The sequence below is a fragment of the Bombus huntii genome, chromosome 5 (assembly GCF_024542735.1).
Source record: "Bombus huntii isolate Logan2020A chromosome 5, iyBomHunt1.1, whole genome shotgun sequence".
Classification (NCBI taxonomy): Eukaryota; Metazoa; Arthropoda; class Insecta; order Hymenoptera; family Apidae; genus Bombus; species Bombus huntii.
The window spans coordinates 420,606-433,561 of record NC_066242.1 but is presented as its reverse complement, the minus strand read 5'-3'; the positions used below and the strand labels follow the sequence as shown (position 1 = coordinate 433,561).

General features: G+C 30.7%; 2 protein-coding genes across 8 annotated transcripts; one reads left to right on the top strand and one right to left on the bottom strand.

The window, feature by feature from the left end:
* Positions 1–1,267: 1,267 nt before the first annotated feature.
* LOC126865569 (VPS35 endosomal protein-sorting factor-like) lies at positions 1,268–7,020 on the top strand. Of its 6 annotated transcripts, XM_050618259.1 has the most exons (19): positions 1,271–1,500; positions 1,584–1,794; positions 1,875–1,962; positions 2,213–2,425; positions 2,501–2,663; positions 2,743–2,951; positions 3,033–3,163; positions 3,410–3,586; positions 3,667–4,011; positions 4,110–4,210; positions 4,286–4,467; positions 4,532–4,675; positions 4,776–4,939; positions 5,503–5,665; positions 5,760–5,952; positions 6,023–6,162; positions 6,257–6,418; positions 6,500–6,766; positions 6,837–7,020. In XM_050618259.1, exons 2-19 carry the CDS (start codon positions 1,778–1,780, stop codon positions 6,921–6,923), a joined length of 2,946 nt encoding a protein of 981 aa, XP_050474216.1. In that variant the 5' UTR covers positions 1,271–1,500; positions 1,584–1,777; the 3' UTR covers positions 6,924–7,020. The 6 variants fall into 6 exon arrangements, with proteins under 6 accessions (XP_050474217.1, XP_050474219.1, XP_050474216.1 ...); XM_050618260.1 differs by having other exon boundaries at positions 1,268–1,794; positions 2,755–2,951; XM_050618262.1 differs by having other exon boundaries at positions 1,268–1,794; positions 6,826–7,020.
* Positions 7,021–7,217: 197 nt separating this feature from the next.
* Positions 7,218–12,388, bottom strand: LOC126865575 (4-aminobutyrate aminotransferase, mitochondrial). Of its 2 annotated transcripts, XM_050618275.1 has the most exons (10): positions 12,150–12,388; positions 10,016–10,140; positions 9,544–9,711; positions 9,247–9,333; positions 8,893–9,088; positions 8,601–8,773; positions 8,351–8,491; positions 8,104–8,261; positions 7,757–8,025; positions 7,218–7,624 (listed from the first exon to the last, which is right to left on the bottom strand). In XM_050618275.1, exons 1-10 carry the CDS (start codon positions 12,211–12,213, stop codon positions 7,509–7,511), a joined length of 1,497 nt encoding a protein of 498 aa, XP_050474232.1. In that variant the 5' UTR covers positions 12,214–12,388; the 3' UTR covers positions 7,218–7,508. The 2 variants fall into 2 exon arrangements, with proteins under 2 accessions (XP_050474232.1, XP_050474233.1); XM_050618276.1 differs by lacking the exon at positions 12,150–12,388 and having other exon boundaries at positions 9,544–9,747.
* Between the last annotated feature and the right edge of the window lie 568 nt (positions 12,389–12,956).

Sequence of the window (12,956 nt, the reverse complement as noted above, 5' to 3'; positions counted from 1 at the left end):
TTGGAGTGAATTGTGATTTATGTTAATTCAGTGTGTGTTACATTGTGATTGCTGAATTCATAATAAAGTTTAATTAAAACAAAATTAATAGTTGTGTTACGTCTCAGCTATTTTATTTCATCAACCAACCCTTAAGTTTACGTGACAGTAGCAACGCATATGCCTCAGACATCTTAAACAAATGAATAATATCATCACAATTCCTAAGGGCTCATCGCCCTGGAAAACAATCTAATCCCTCGAAAACCCGTTCCAACCCATGCCTGTATTCTCCACAAACAACCTTCACAAACAAAGATAAAGCAGAAATACTAGCAAATCACTTCGATCAGCTACATACAATAAAAAGCAATCAATGCAACGGTAAAAAGCTTCCTTGAAAACACTACCGCTGAAAACATCAGCGGATGGATAAATCACATTATCCTTTGCAAAAACCTCATGTTACACTCGAACACCTGAAATTGCACAAAGCATCTGGTCCCTAACAAAATACATAATATATTGTTTAAAAATCTATCCAAAAAATGCATAGTTTGGTTCACATATATCCCAAATGGTATGTTCAAACTGAGAAATTTCCTAACGAAATGGAAAATGGTGATAATAACATAGCATTGAAACCAGGTAAAGATAAAGCAAAACCTTCAAGCTACAAATAAATTAATTTGTTGCTCAAACCAAATGAGATAAAAAGTCCTATTTGCAAAAGTATATACACTTCGCGAGTAAATAAAATTATTCTTCATTCACGAATAAATGATCACTTTGTTTATATACATGTTTTTATATATATGTTATTTACATTTACTTTATATACATGTTATTCATCATTCAAATAAAACTTGTATCTTTCTAAATTAGGACGTTTGGTGATTAAATGGCTACAAACTATTTTTCAGACAGTTGAAAAATAATTAAAAAACGATAAAATGTTTCGAGATGTTTTAAAATATAAATAAAACCATTAAATTTTAGGTTTTTGTCAAATATTAATAACCAAACATATGCATACTTTTTCATCATTATAATATTAAGTGTATTAGTTGTGTATTTATTGTTTTATCTGTCTGAGCCAGACGTCCAACCTAAGCCGATTCAAAAGTCAAAAGATATCTGATTACTTTCTTTGGAGCAAGTCATTTTTTCAATATTCAATAGAAGAGGCAAACCAAATAGCGAGTTACGGTACGCAGAACACCGCCTACATTCGTTATCATGATCCATTGACTAGGTAAACAGATCGCAGTAACACAACGAGATGCTACTGCACAAATGTGTACTCGAATTTATAAATAAATTGACCCTGTGTTGAACCGCATTATCACTAAAGGAAGTAACGAGTGTCAGTAAGAAGATTAAGTAATAAATGTGTATTCAGCCAAACATATTTGACCGAACCCGCCGAAATAGCTGCCACCTAAGTGCAGTCAGTGGCTCCATGAATTCTACTCATTGGACGAAACATGAATAGAAGCCAATATGGCGTCAAAATAACGTGTAAATACCCAAAAAATGTTCAGTTTTACATATCCATAACTTTTGAACTAGTGGATTCCGCAACTTAAAATTTACATTTTCAGATTCCATACATCAAAAACTACAAGATTGCAAATAAAAAAGTCAATAACTTTTGAACCCTTAAAGTACAGTTCAGTCCCAATTCTAAATATGAAACAATAAACATGTACATTTGCGTAATATGTGAAATTCTATAAATTAATGTATATTGTTTTATTGTAACTGAATTATAAAAATATTTTAATGCATTTAAAAAATGACGGAAATAAATTGGTATGCATCAAGTGTTTCTTATGACATGCATAAGGATTTTGACAGAAATACTTAAAATATTAAATTGCTTGTGCTTGTAGGATTGCCAAACCTATGAATTACAAAACAATACAGTTTGCAACTTTAGAAGAAGTAAGTGACCATCCCTTAAAACCTGTCACGGTGATGGTAAGTATAATTGAACAATATATAGGAAGATATAATATAAAAGATAAGTTTTATCTCCTGAGTTTTAACATTTTATTATAGGTAATTCTACATATATAAAATATATTTATTCAATTATTGATATAGTTGTTTTATTATATACAATTATATTATATACAATTATATTATATACAATTATATTATATACAATTATATATGTTGTATTTTAAAGAATATAAAAATGCTAATTTTATATAAATTACGTCTTTAGTTAATTGATGGTCGCAGTGGGATAAAGCGTAATGTGTTACGAAGTACCAGTACTGGTTCTTCAACTGCTACATCAACACCAACTCATACACCTATTCCAGGAAGTTCTTTAGTAGATCCATTATTAAGTCATTGTTCCTTTGATGGTTCAGATCCTCTTTCACAATTTGCTAAAGAAGAACTAGACCCATTATCTAAGATGGCTGCAGATGAGGTTTGTAAACTATGTTTTGTTTAAATATGAAAGAAAAAAAATTATGTATCATTTATGTTTTAAAATATAATGCAGTGGGATTACTCTTGTAATACAGTAGTCACTAATAAAAAATCTATGGATACTGCAGAAGAATTAGTAGAACCATGGTTAGCAAGACGTACTACAATATTAAACAAATACACAACATCAGAAAAATTGTCAATAGTTACTAGTTTCTTACCAGGTGGTGAAAAAGGTATTATTTTTTTATTAATTAATAATATTAGTAAAACAAATAAAGCATAAATAAAAACGCACTCGCAAATTTATTATAGTTATTGTTAAAGTTCAACCAAGTGGTGGAGTTGTTGATAAAGTACGAACAAGATTGGAACAGTTAGATGATTTTGAAGAAGGATCTGTCAGACAAATGTTAGATTTATCTCAACAACAATATACTGCGAGAGTCGAACAATTAAATAATGAACTTGTACAAGCCTGGCATTCTGATCAAAGGGTTAAAGCACTTAAAATAGCAATTCAGGTTTTTATTTTCAGCTATTCGTTATTGGTTGTATTTAATTACGCAAAAAAGAAAATGTAAATTAATCCTAAATAATTTCAGTGTGCGAAGTTATTAGTAGATACATCTGTTATGGCTTTTTATCCTGGCAAGTTTGTTCTTATCACAGATATTTTAGATATTTTTGGGAAACTGGTTTATGAAAGATTAAAGGTTAAAGCTGAATATTACAAGTTAGTATTATCTTATTTTGGTATTGTTTATTGCTATATTTTATTCAGTAATGTGATTTGAGGAAGCGTTTTCGGTAACCATCTTCGTGTGGTATAAAAAATATAGCTATTGATTCAAAAACATTTATGATTTTGTTAGTATCCAAAAGCCTAATATACGATAAAAATATATTTTTTAATTTTTATCATAGAATCTTTATTTTTTTTAAATAGTTGTATATATATAATACATTATATATCTTTCAGACCAGGAAATAAAATGCCCACAAGTTTACCTGATAATTTCACACCAGATATGGTACCTGAAAATGCGAAAGAAACTTGTAGAAATTGGTTTTACAAAATAGCATCGATAAGAGAACTAGTTCCACGTCTTTATGTTGAAATGGCAATAATAAAGTCTTATAGCTTTTTAACAACAAGGTAAATTACAAGTATTTTTTAGACAATTATACATATTTAATTATACGTTTAATGTCAATTAAAAATTATATTATTTTTAGTGAATTTAACACTGCTTTACTGCGAATAACGCGAATGATAAGAGGTATCGGAAATCCTCTCATAGCTGTATATGCTAGATGTTATTTATGCCGAGTGGGATTAGCTTTAAATAAAACGTCTGATTTTGAGTTTGTGAGGGAGAACTTTTATGATTTCCTCTTTACATACCAACAGCTGTTTGGGCAATTTGTGAAAACTGAATTAATTGAGCAAAATATGACTTTATATTCTTATTTAAACCTTTACCTACCAGCTTTGGATTGGATTTTGCAAGTATTGGTAGCTACAACCTCTGAAAATTTTTTAGAAGATGTACTTTCTCGGTGTAAAAGCCAAGCAAATAGGTGATTATTTATATATATCTAATGATTCTGTTATGTGCTTATGTCAGAAACGTTAACCTTTGTGAGATTAAAATATGGAAATATGTATTTTTTTTTAGTTCATTATTATTGAACAGTATTTTGACAGCATTTAAACCTACATATATTGGAGAGCGTGCAATGGATTTTGTAAATTTAATAACTACAATCGAGGATGATGGTAATTCAATAATATTGCAATGTATGACTGAATCGATTTAAAATTTGTATATTGTATATGTTTTATTACTTTCAGGTTTTCCACAGTATCTGTTATACCGAAGTTTAGGTGAAAGCCTTGTATTAGAATCACCACCAAAAGAAGACTGTCAATCAATTCTTAATATGGTATGGAAATATATAACAGAGTTAACAAATCCTAACAAATTTATGCACTGCGTTGAAATTTGGATTCAATTTACCGCTATTCATTTTTCCGTAAGTTTAAAATTTTCATTTGAGGACAAAAAAGTATTCGTTTTTTATAATTCTAATGTTATAGGTAAATGAATTGAATTTGTTCTTTGGAAAAATAATTGATCGACTTAATCCAAACAAAAGCTTTGAACATTTTTATCCACAGTTACAAAATATTATTGAAAAAGTAATATCTCATACACAAGATTTTGAATCATTACTTGCTATGGTAATTTATCTCTTATCTATTACTACTTACAATTTTGATTTTCTTTTTTTTTTTAATTTAAATATTATATGAACATTTAAACAGTATAAACATTTTTCAGGATAATTTCTTACCTCTAATAGATTTGTTTCACAAAGAAAGTATTAAAGTTGAAGTGTGTAAAACTGTTATGGAAGGTATAAGTGTTCAATCCAGCCCTATTACTGATCCTATTTTTATAAATGCTCTTATGTTCATTGCTAGGATAATGCATGATTCTGTTAGGTAATTTTCTTGTTTTTTAAATGTATACTTACTTTTACATTATATACGTATATAGTTGTTTTTGGATAAGTGATCACGAAATGAATGCGTTTTAAGATACCATTTTGTAATCAGATTTTGTGTAAATGTTGATGACGGAGGGGGTGGTCTTATTCTATAGAGAGCAAATAAGATAAAAGAACAGTGAATGATGTTTCAATGTTGCAAACCCTATCAGTAACAGATTAAAGAGAATTTCGGGTGCTGTGTCTATCAAGTTATATAGCTATGGACTTTTATTCGGAGAACTTTAGCAATCTGGTGGTAATAATTTCATAGAAATTTAAACATAAATAGGAAAATTCAATTTTTTGTTAATAATCCACTATGATCTAGTGTTAAAAATGATTCGTTTGTTTTATCATTGATTAATTATGCGAAGTTCAAACACTATCTACCGTTATTCGCACTGATTGATTTATTAAAAATAAGAATGCTGAAGCTGATCACATCCGAGAACTATCGTAATACGTGTATGAATGTATCGTGTATATATGTGTAGTCTGATAAGAAGATAATTCCAGTGCTCTAACTGTTGAAGATGAAAAACGGCAAATTGGTCAACTTATATGTGGTTTAGTTCAACGTGTTGATTATGGTCGTGACTTTGAAAAGCAACTTAATTTTTATGCCGAAGCTAGAGCTGCTTTTCCTAATCTTGATAGTGTTCATACACAACTTGTACAGGTAATTAATCTTTAATCATATTCTTAGTATGAAATAGAGTTTATATTTAAAAATTGTTAATGAACGTTTTTCTTAATATATTTAATGTATGTAGTGTGTAAATAGACTATCAGTCGATACTCGAAGGATCGTTCGTGGACATCACACAAGAAGAACGTCGGCGTTTGTACGCGCTTGTGCCGCGTTTTGTTTTATTACTATTCCATCATTAACTTTAGTTCATACACGGCTGCAATTATATTTACTTTCAGGCCAAGTTGCACTCTTAAATCAATGCTTGGGTCAAGGTAATTAATTATATTCGGTATTTATTATATTCATTGTGATTACATAATTAACTAAAATCTATTTTATTAGCTGATGCATGTTTTAAGGCTGCATTAAGCTTAGTTCCGGAAATGCCCAAAACAATAGATATAGATGGAAGACAAAAAAGTTCACAACCTTATTTACTTTCATATTTATCAAACTTTTTATCGACGTTGCTTGTTGTTCCGGTATGTATTTATAATTAAAGTTAGGTAAATATGATCTCTTTCTGGATTTATAATATATAAATGAAACGCTACTGAAAGTTACAACATTGTACAGGATAGTCCAGAGCATGGTGTTTTATATTTAATGCGAGGTTTACTTAATGCTGTTCAACGGTGTTTTGATGAAAATACGTCAATGAAGACATACTTGTATTTACGGGTGCTTGACTTATTGTCAGCAATCGTTCAAGAAAACTATCCATATCATGTTGAAAAGGTATGTTAAATAAAAATGAAAATATATCAAAGAAACTTGGAGTATTATATAGTACGATTAGAGTATTTCATATATATTTAGGTTGATTCTAATGATAAATTATATGGATCTGATCAAAAATTTATAAGCGAAGTGAACAAAATAAGTTCGAAAATTGTAGAAGAAATTTTATCACATTTGAAGTATCTTGGCTCTACCGATCAATTGGAAAAGCAAGTAGCTCTTGCATTGGAACTTTTTAATTGCTTTATTATTAGAGCCGATTTGCGCGATCCACAATTAGCGCACATGGCTGTAAATTTATGGAATTTATGTGTTCGGCATGGTTCGATAGATTCAAAAGTGAAGGTAAGTGGTAATAACGTGTTCGCTTTATAAGCGATATTTTTAAATAAATAAAATTAAAGTATTTTTACAGATGAAGATGATAGCGTATATAGTACAAAAAGGTCATCACAAAGGATACGAACATTTTGGGGACATTTTAAGAAAAATGTTAAAATAGATAATAGATTAAATGTAATAAGTAATTTATCAAGGATTAAACTTATATGTAAATTGACGGAAAGCATAAATAGATATATGCCGAAGAATGGATTAAATCTGTTTTTAATAATTTTTTTGAGACATATTGATTGTATATTAAATATTGTTTAATTATGGCAACATTTGTTGCGCATTACAGAATAACGCAAATATATATATATATATATATATATATATATATATATATATAAGCCAGAAATCAATTTAATCAATATAATCAATTTGGCAGAGAATATCATAAAAAAAAGTAGTATTGAATTATGTTATGTGTTATAATATTATCAAGTTTTTTACATAAATGTAAATAATATTTATACATTTATTATATTATATGTATTATATGATGCATTAAAATTATTACAAAAATGAATATACGATAATATAAACATGTATTTCATACATATTTTCTGATATACTGTGTATAAGTATATTAAAATTATACATATAATCTCTTTTAATGGAAGACTTGATTTTGGAAGCCACAAAGATTTTGCATTCCAGCAGGAAGCATATAGGATCATTTAACAGTTTCAGTTTAAATCTATTATTGTTTTAATATAGATCGCAGAGTATCTAAGAATATATTCGCATGATGTTCCGTAAATGTCAAGGCAGGTCTTAATCTTATCGTCGCAGTACCACAGCCACCGGTTTGAATACCTGCTCGTTAAGAGTTAGAAAATTTGTCTATTATATTTTATTATATTAATCGATTTAATGTCTAAGTAAATGATAGCGTTTTAGAAAAATTGTCATTACAATCAATGGGTATTAGTTATACGATTATCATACCTTTGCTTAAAAGTTTCTTAATTATCGTATCTCGTAATTCAGGCGAGGAGCAGTTAAATGCAATGAACGTTCCACGTCCACGTATCGAATTAATCATCGTGGAAAATTCATTTTGCAAACTCGTTAATTGTTTTAGCATATAATCGCCAACAGTCGTAACCCTATGCAAAAGATTTTCCTTCCTTATCGTCTCTAATATTGCTTCGAGTAATATCATTTTGCTGGGATCTCCCATCCAGGTGTTGAATATACGGTAGGATTGTTTAGGTCTGTAAAGTACATGGACTATGTTGAATGAGCAGATGACGAATCTTGTAAAACAACGAATAGCTTTGAAGCAATTTTACTTTAAAGATTTGACATGGTAATAGCCGCCCAATTGCATTTTCTTGCTAAAGGTCACCACATCTGGAGGAGATTCTAAATTGAAATGTTCGTGACACCACATTTTTCCTGTTGGCCCACCCCCAGTTTGTACTTCATCGATTAATAATGCCGCATCGTGCTGAAATAGTAATAGTAATGGTAATAACATATCTGAAAATTCTAAATATATAATAGATAACGTTTGCTGTATTGAATTTGAGCTAATACTTTTTTTGTTATACGCTGTAATTCTTGAAAAAATTCAGGAGATGCGTGATTATCACCTCCTTCCGCCTGAATTGGTTCAATTATCACACCAGCAACTGGAATTTTCTTCTCAGTTTTGTACTTTTCGAATAATTCCTCTACCTGATAATAAAATAACCGGTAATAAAATATGTTATGGATACAAACGAAACTAACTAGAGAATTATATTATCGTTGATAATTAATGGAAACAAACACAAAAGTTAATTACTTCGGCTAGACATCGATTATCTTCTTGCTGATTTTCTCGAATATTTTCATCCAAGGGATATTTATATACAGGAAATGACGCGGTGGGCCAATCAAACCCTGGAATATCTATTTTATGAATGTATTTGCTGTGCGTTGTTGAAAGAGATCCCAATGTTCGTCCATGAAATGCACCTATATCGATATTGATATTATTTTCTCGACTGATTTAACACTGAAATCGCTAGATAGTTTATGTAAATAAGAAATTTAACACCCTTTTCTACCTATTTATACGAGTATAAGTTAGTTACCTTTGAACGAAAGTATCGAAAATCGCGGAGTACCAGGTGTTTGATTCATCATACAACTTTCCATTTCCTCTCTCGTGAACGGAGCGTCTCCCCTTTGTTTTTCAGCATACCAAATAAAAATTGTTTTAAATGCATTTTCATTCGAACAAGAGCCACACATCATGGTTGTGATGTGAGACAATCCCGGTGGGGCAATCTGCATATTACGTAGTAAATATATTGCAAGTTACATAAATTACACAATCGTAGTCATATACATGCATTAAGATGTTTCCATTTATATATTTGCAAAATATTATTAGGCAACAAGATTAGGTACACGTAAGTATAGCTATCATTAAGATATTCGCGTACCTCTTTATGTAGCAAAATTTTCCTCAGTTTATCTGGCCAATCCTTTCCAGGAAAAACACCTAACGCAGGCCTATTTGCTATAATTTTCTATTAAAAATGTAAATCAATATATTTTTGTTGTTCGATGTGCAATATGTACATACATGTAATAATTCAATAACATTTATTAACTCGTTAACTAATGTTATTATTAATTCTATATTTTTTCTACGCGTAATGCGTCGAATGTATCAATGCGATGAAATTACATAGACATTTTAAAATGAAGAACGGATCGTTTAAAGATATTCCGTTTACCTGATTAACCGGATCAGCGAGAGCTTTTAACATAGCTGGATGATTGTAGCCCAGAGGCATCGACGAAATTTGCATATAAACATCAAGCAGAGTATTCCCATCGACGTCCGTTATATAGTTACCTACTGATTTTTCGTAGTCTGCGAAGAATTGTACGGAAGAGGCTTGCTGCAGTCAGATTTCAACATGTAACCCATTTCATCTCTAGTATACATATTTAGAGAAGATTAAACGTTACAAATAATACATGATTCATTTTATTACTCAAATATAATAACTTATTACGTTTGTTTCTAAAAAGTGTTTATAATATTAGGCTGCAGATATGTAAGAATAATAATGTGAATTTCTCTTCAAATGTAAGTAGCTTTCTTTCAACAAGTTAAAGTAGATGATCATCGACATATATATGTCCAATGTTAGGAATTAAATAAAAAAGATATTTGAAATATTTCGATGATTTTGAACGTACTTGCATCGAAGTGAGTTCTTGCAATAAACTACGAGATCGAGGTCCTGGTATTTCTGTTGTTACTATAGGCTTTTTTGGTTCCTCTACGGATACGGTCAAGCATCTCTTCCAGGATATTGCATACCCTAGGTGATTCCATAAACAAGTAATTTTTATTTTCGTTTCAACAAATTCTTGTAGTGTCCTATATTAACTTAGCATTGTTAAGTAAGAAGGAGAATATAAACTGTGCTCGTTTCATCCTCTAAATATCATAATGAGAACTTTGAATATTTTTGCATATTTATAACTGTATAAAAATATTCAGTTTATTTATCAGTTTTTCAAGTGAAAATATGGTCATGTTCGATTTGTTTTAATTTTTTCTGTTTAAATATCAAATGTAAGATATCATGTAAAATTTCACTGACGTTAAGATTCGTTATAGAGTAGTCTAGGTCTAGCGTAACGTGTAACGTATCGACTTCAATCACGTTATTCACAACCCCCGATTTAATAGATTGAGCGTTTAGTTTTATTGATGTCAGTCGTGGGTAATTGGTTGTCGTATTGACGTGCATTTGTTCCAACACACTTACACCAGCAACGGTGTGCCCAACGTTCGTTTAGCTCACAATTATAATCATCTTCGAATAAATCAATTTCTCATCCATAAAGGTTCGTTTGGAGTATCTCTTCTTTACTTACCAGTTATAATACCTAATCTTGGATCGTTGTTATCGCGTGCAATTAACTCGTGTCTTTTGCTATTTTTATCATAACTGATAACGATAAATTTTGTATCGCCGAAAATTTCGAAACCATTGTGTACTTGGAGGATTATTTTCCGTACGTTGTTTCGACGAATATGGTATAATATATTATACAAACATTACTTTATTATTACGTGTACCTATACTTATAGCTGTTTTAAATAAAATATTTTTCAAGGTTTTATTTCTTTTTCTCATGCTTTTAATCAAACGTAAAATCGATGTTTAAATAATCTATATCGCTTCGTACAAGTTTTTATACTTTGTCGACTAATTGTACATTGTGATAGCGATCATTCCCATCTTTGCTATACACAAGTGAATTAAAACTAAATTTTTGACGATGTCGATTTATTTGCACGAAAATTGTACATCAAAAGCAATTATTTACACTTGAAATTTATCTCTGAAAGTACAAGGTTATGAACAAGTTTATAGCTGTTTAAGAAGAGTTCACACATGTAAACATCGACGATTCGTTCAATTGTATGATATTCTCGATTTTGATAAGATAAGAAGTGAAATGGGCGTAAATAGCTTTTTAGATACGAAAGAAGTACATAACAGAAGTTTAAAGGTTAAGGTAGGGATAATAGAGGCTTAAAGATCATCGTATATTCAATCTCTTTTACTACGAAACATGTATATACATAATAAACGTGATATTTGTTGAAATAATTGTCGAATAAACGATACTCAATTCGATCATCTTTCGTGGGCACAACTCAAGTTTCGACTAGAACAAAATGACTATGAGTAATATATTTCTACAAAATATATCATAATACGATACTTGGATACTTGGATGGTATGGTACTTGGATTATCATCCTAATCGATGTTTGCTTTGAAAGACAAAACGTTTTAACGATAAAATATTCACATCTCGTAGAAAACACTCCTTCAAAAATACCTTCTATTTTGCTACTGTCTTTTTTTGCCTATTTTCATAGTTTATTGAAAGATATTAAACACGTGGTTGTTAAGAGAGGAATCTGGGAAAATGTACATCATTTCAGTTTAACATAAAGTTGTTAAATTAAGTTTTTAATCGATCAGGTTTTCGTATGTACTATGTACTATTTGTGTATACTTTGCGAAGGATTACTAAACGGGAGGGGGGGGGGGATGTAACATAATCATTGTCAGAAAATAATAGAGAAAACCGTAAAAGAAGGAAATTGATGGGGGAGAGCAAGTTATCGATTTTCTAAGTCTATCGGACTGGTTTACTGTCCGAAATGGCTGCTAGCTATTTCTCTCGCATCGTTTCAATTTGGTTGTTAAAGACCAAAGAAACAAAGAATAAGTGGATGAAATAAATGGACATGGAGACAAAGTCATCGGAATGGAGAAAAATACGGTCGTAAAAATAGATTGTACCTTTGAATAACTGCCGTGAAAATTTTCGAGTAAAGAGCGCAGTTTGACACTTGTTAGCGAGCATCTTGCGTGTGGTATTCTAACACTGGCCTAAAGGTTAAATTTCACGAGAAATGGAGAATCACGCCGAATAAAACGCTCCCTCGAAGGGATGGATTCGGACTGGTCACCGATATAACACTCTGCAGATCCTTGCGCAGGAAATGTTTGATCGTTTCCGAGACTGTACGAACATTCACGAGCTAGTTTCACTTTGACCGCGAACTTTTAACTAAACGTCGCGCGCGATGTAATATCGTTTGTTTGTTCGATACGAGTTCGATCTTTTCGAGTATTAGTTGAAAGATAATAACGAAAATGAACGAAACAACACGTGACACATACGCGCTTGACATACACCTACAGATCAGTACGTTTAATTATCGATAAATGCTTGCAACGTCCAACTTTCATCCCTGCAGGACGTCTTCGAACGAATACGGACATGTACGAACTTTCACGATTGTTTAAAACTAATGGCGGGATCCACGGTACTCTCGTGATCGAAACTCGCATCGTATCGCATCACGTTTAGATAATTATAGTTTATGATCGAATGAAACGATCCGAATCGTTTTTGATTTAAATAATTTTGCATCGTTTACTCATTGTATCGATAAAGTTTGTCTTAACGGAGATCCGTTTTTTAATGTTGATATCTTTAAAAGTCGACGAAACACGCAAGTGTCGGTAATGTGTCAAATGTATTCTCTTTTTAAACGTTTCTTTGCTGTTTGTCTCAAGAGACAAATGGAAGATGGAATAGGT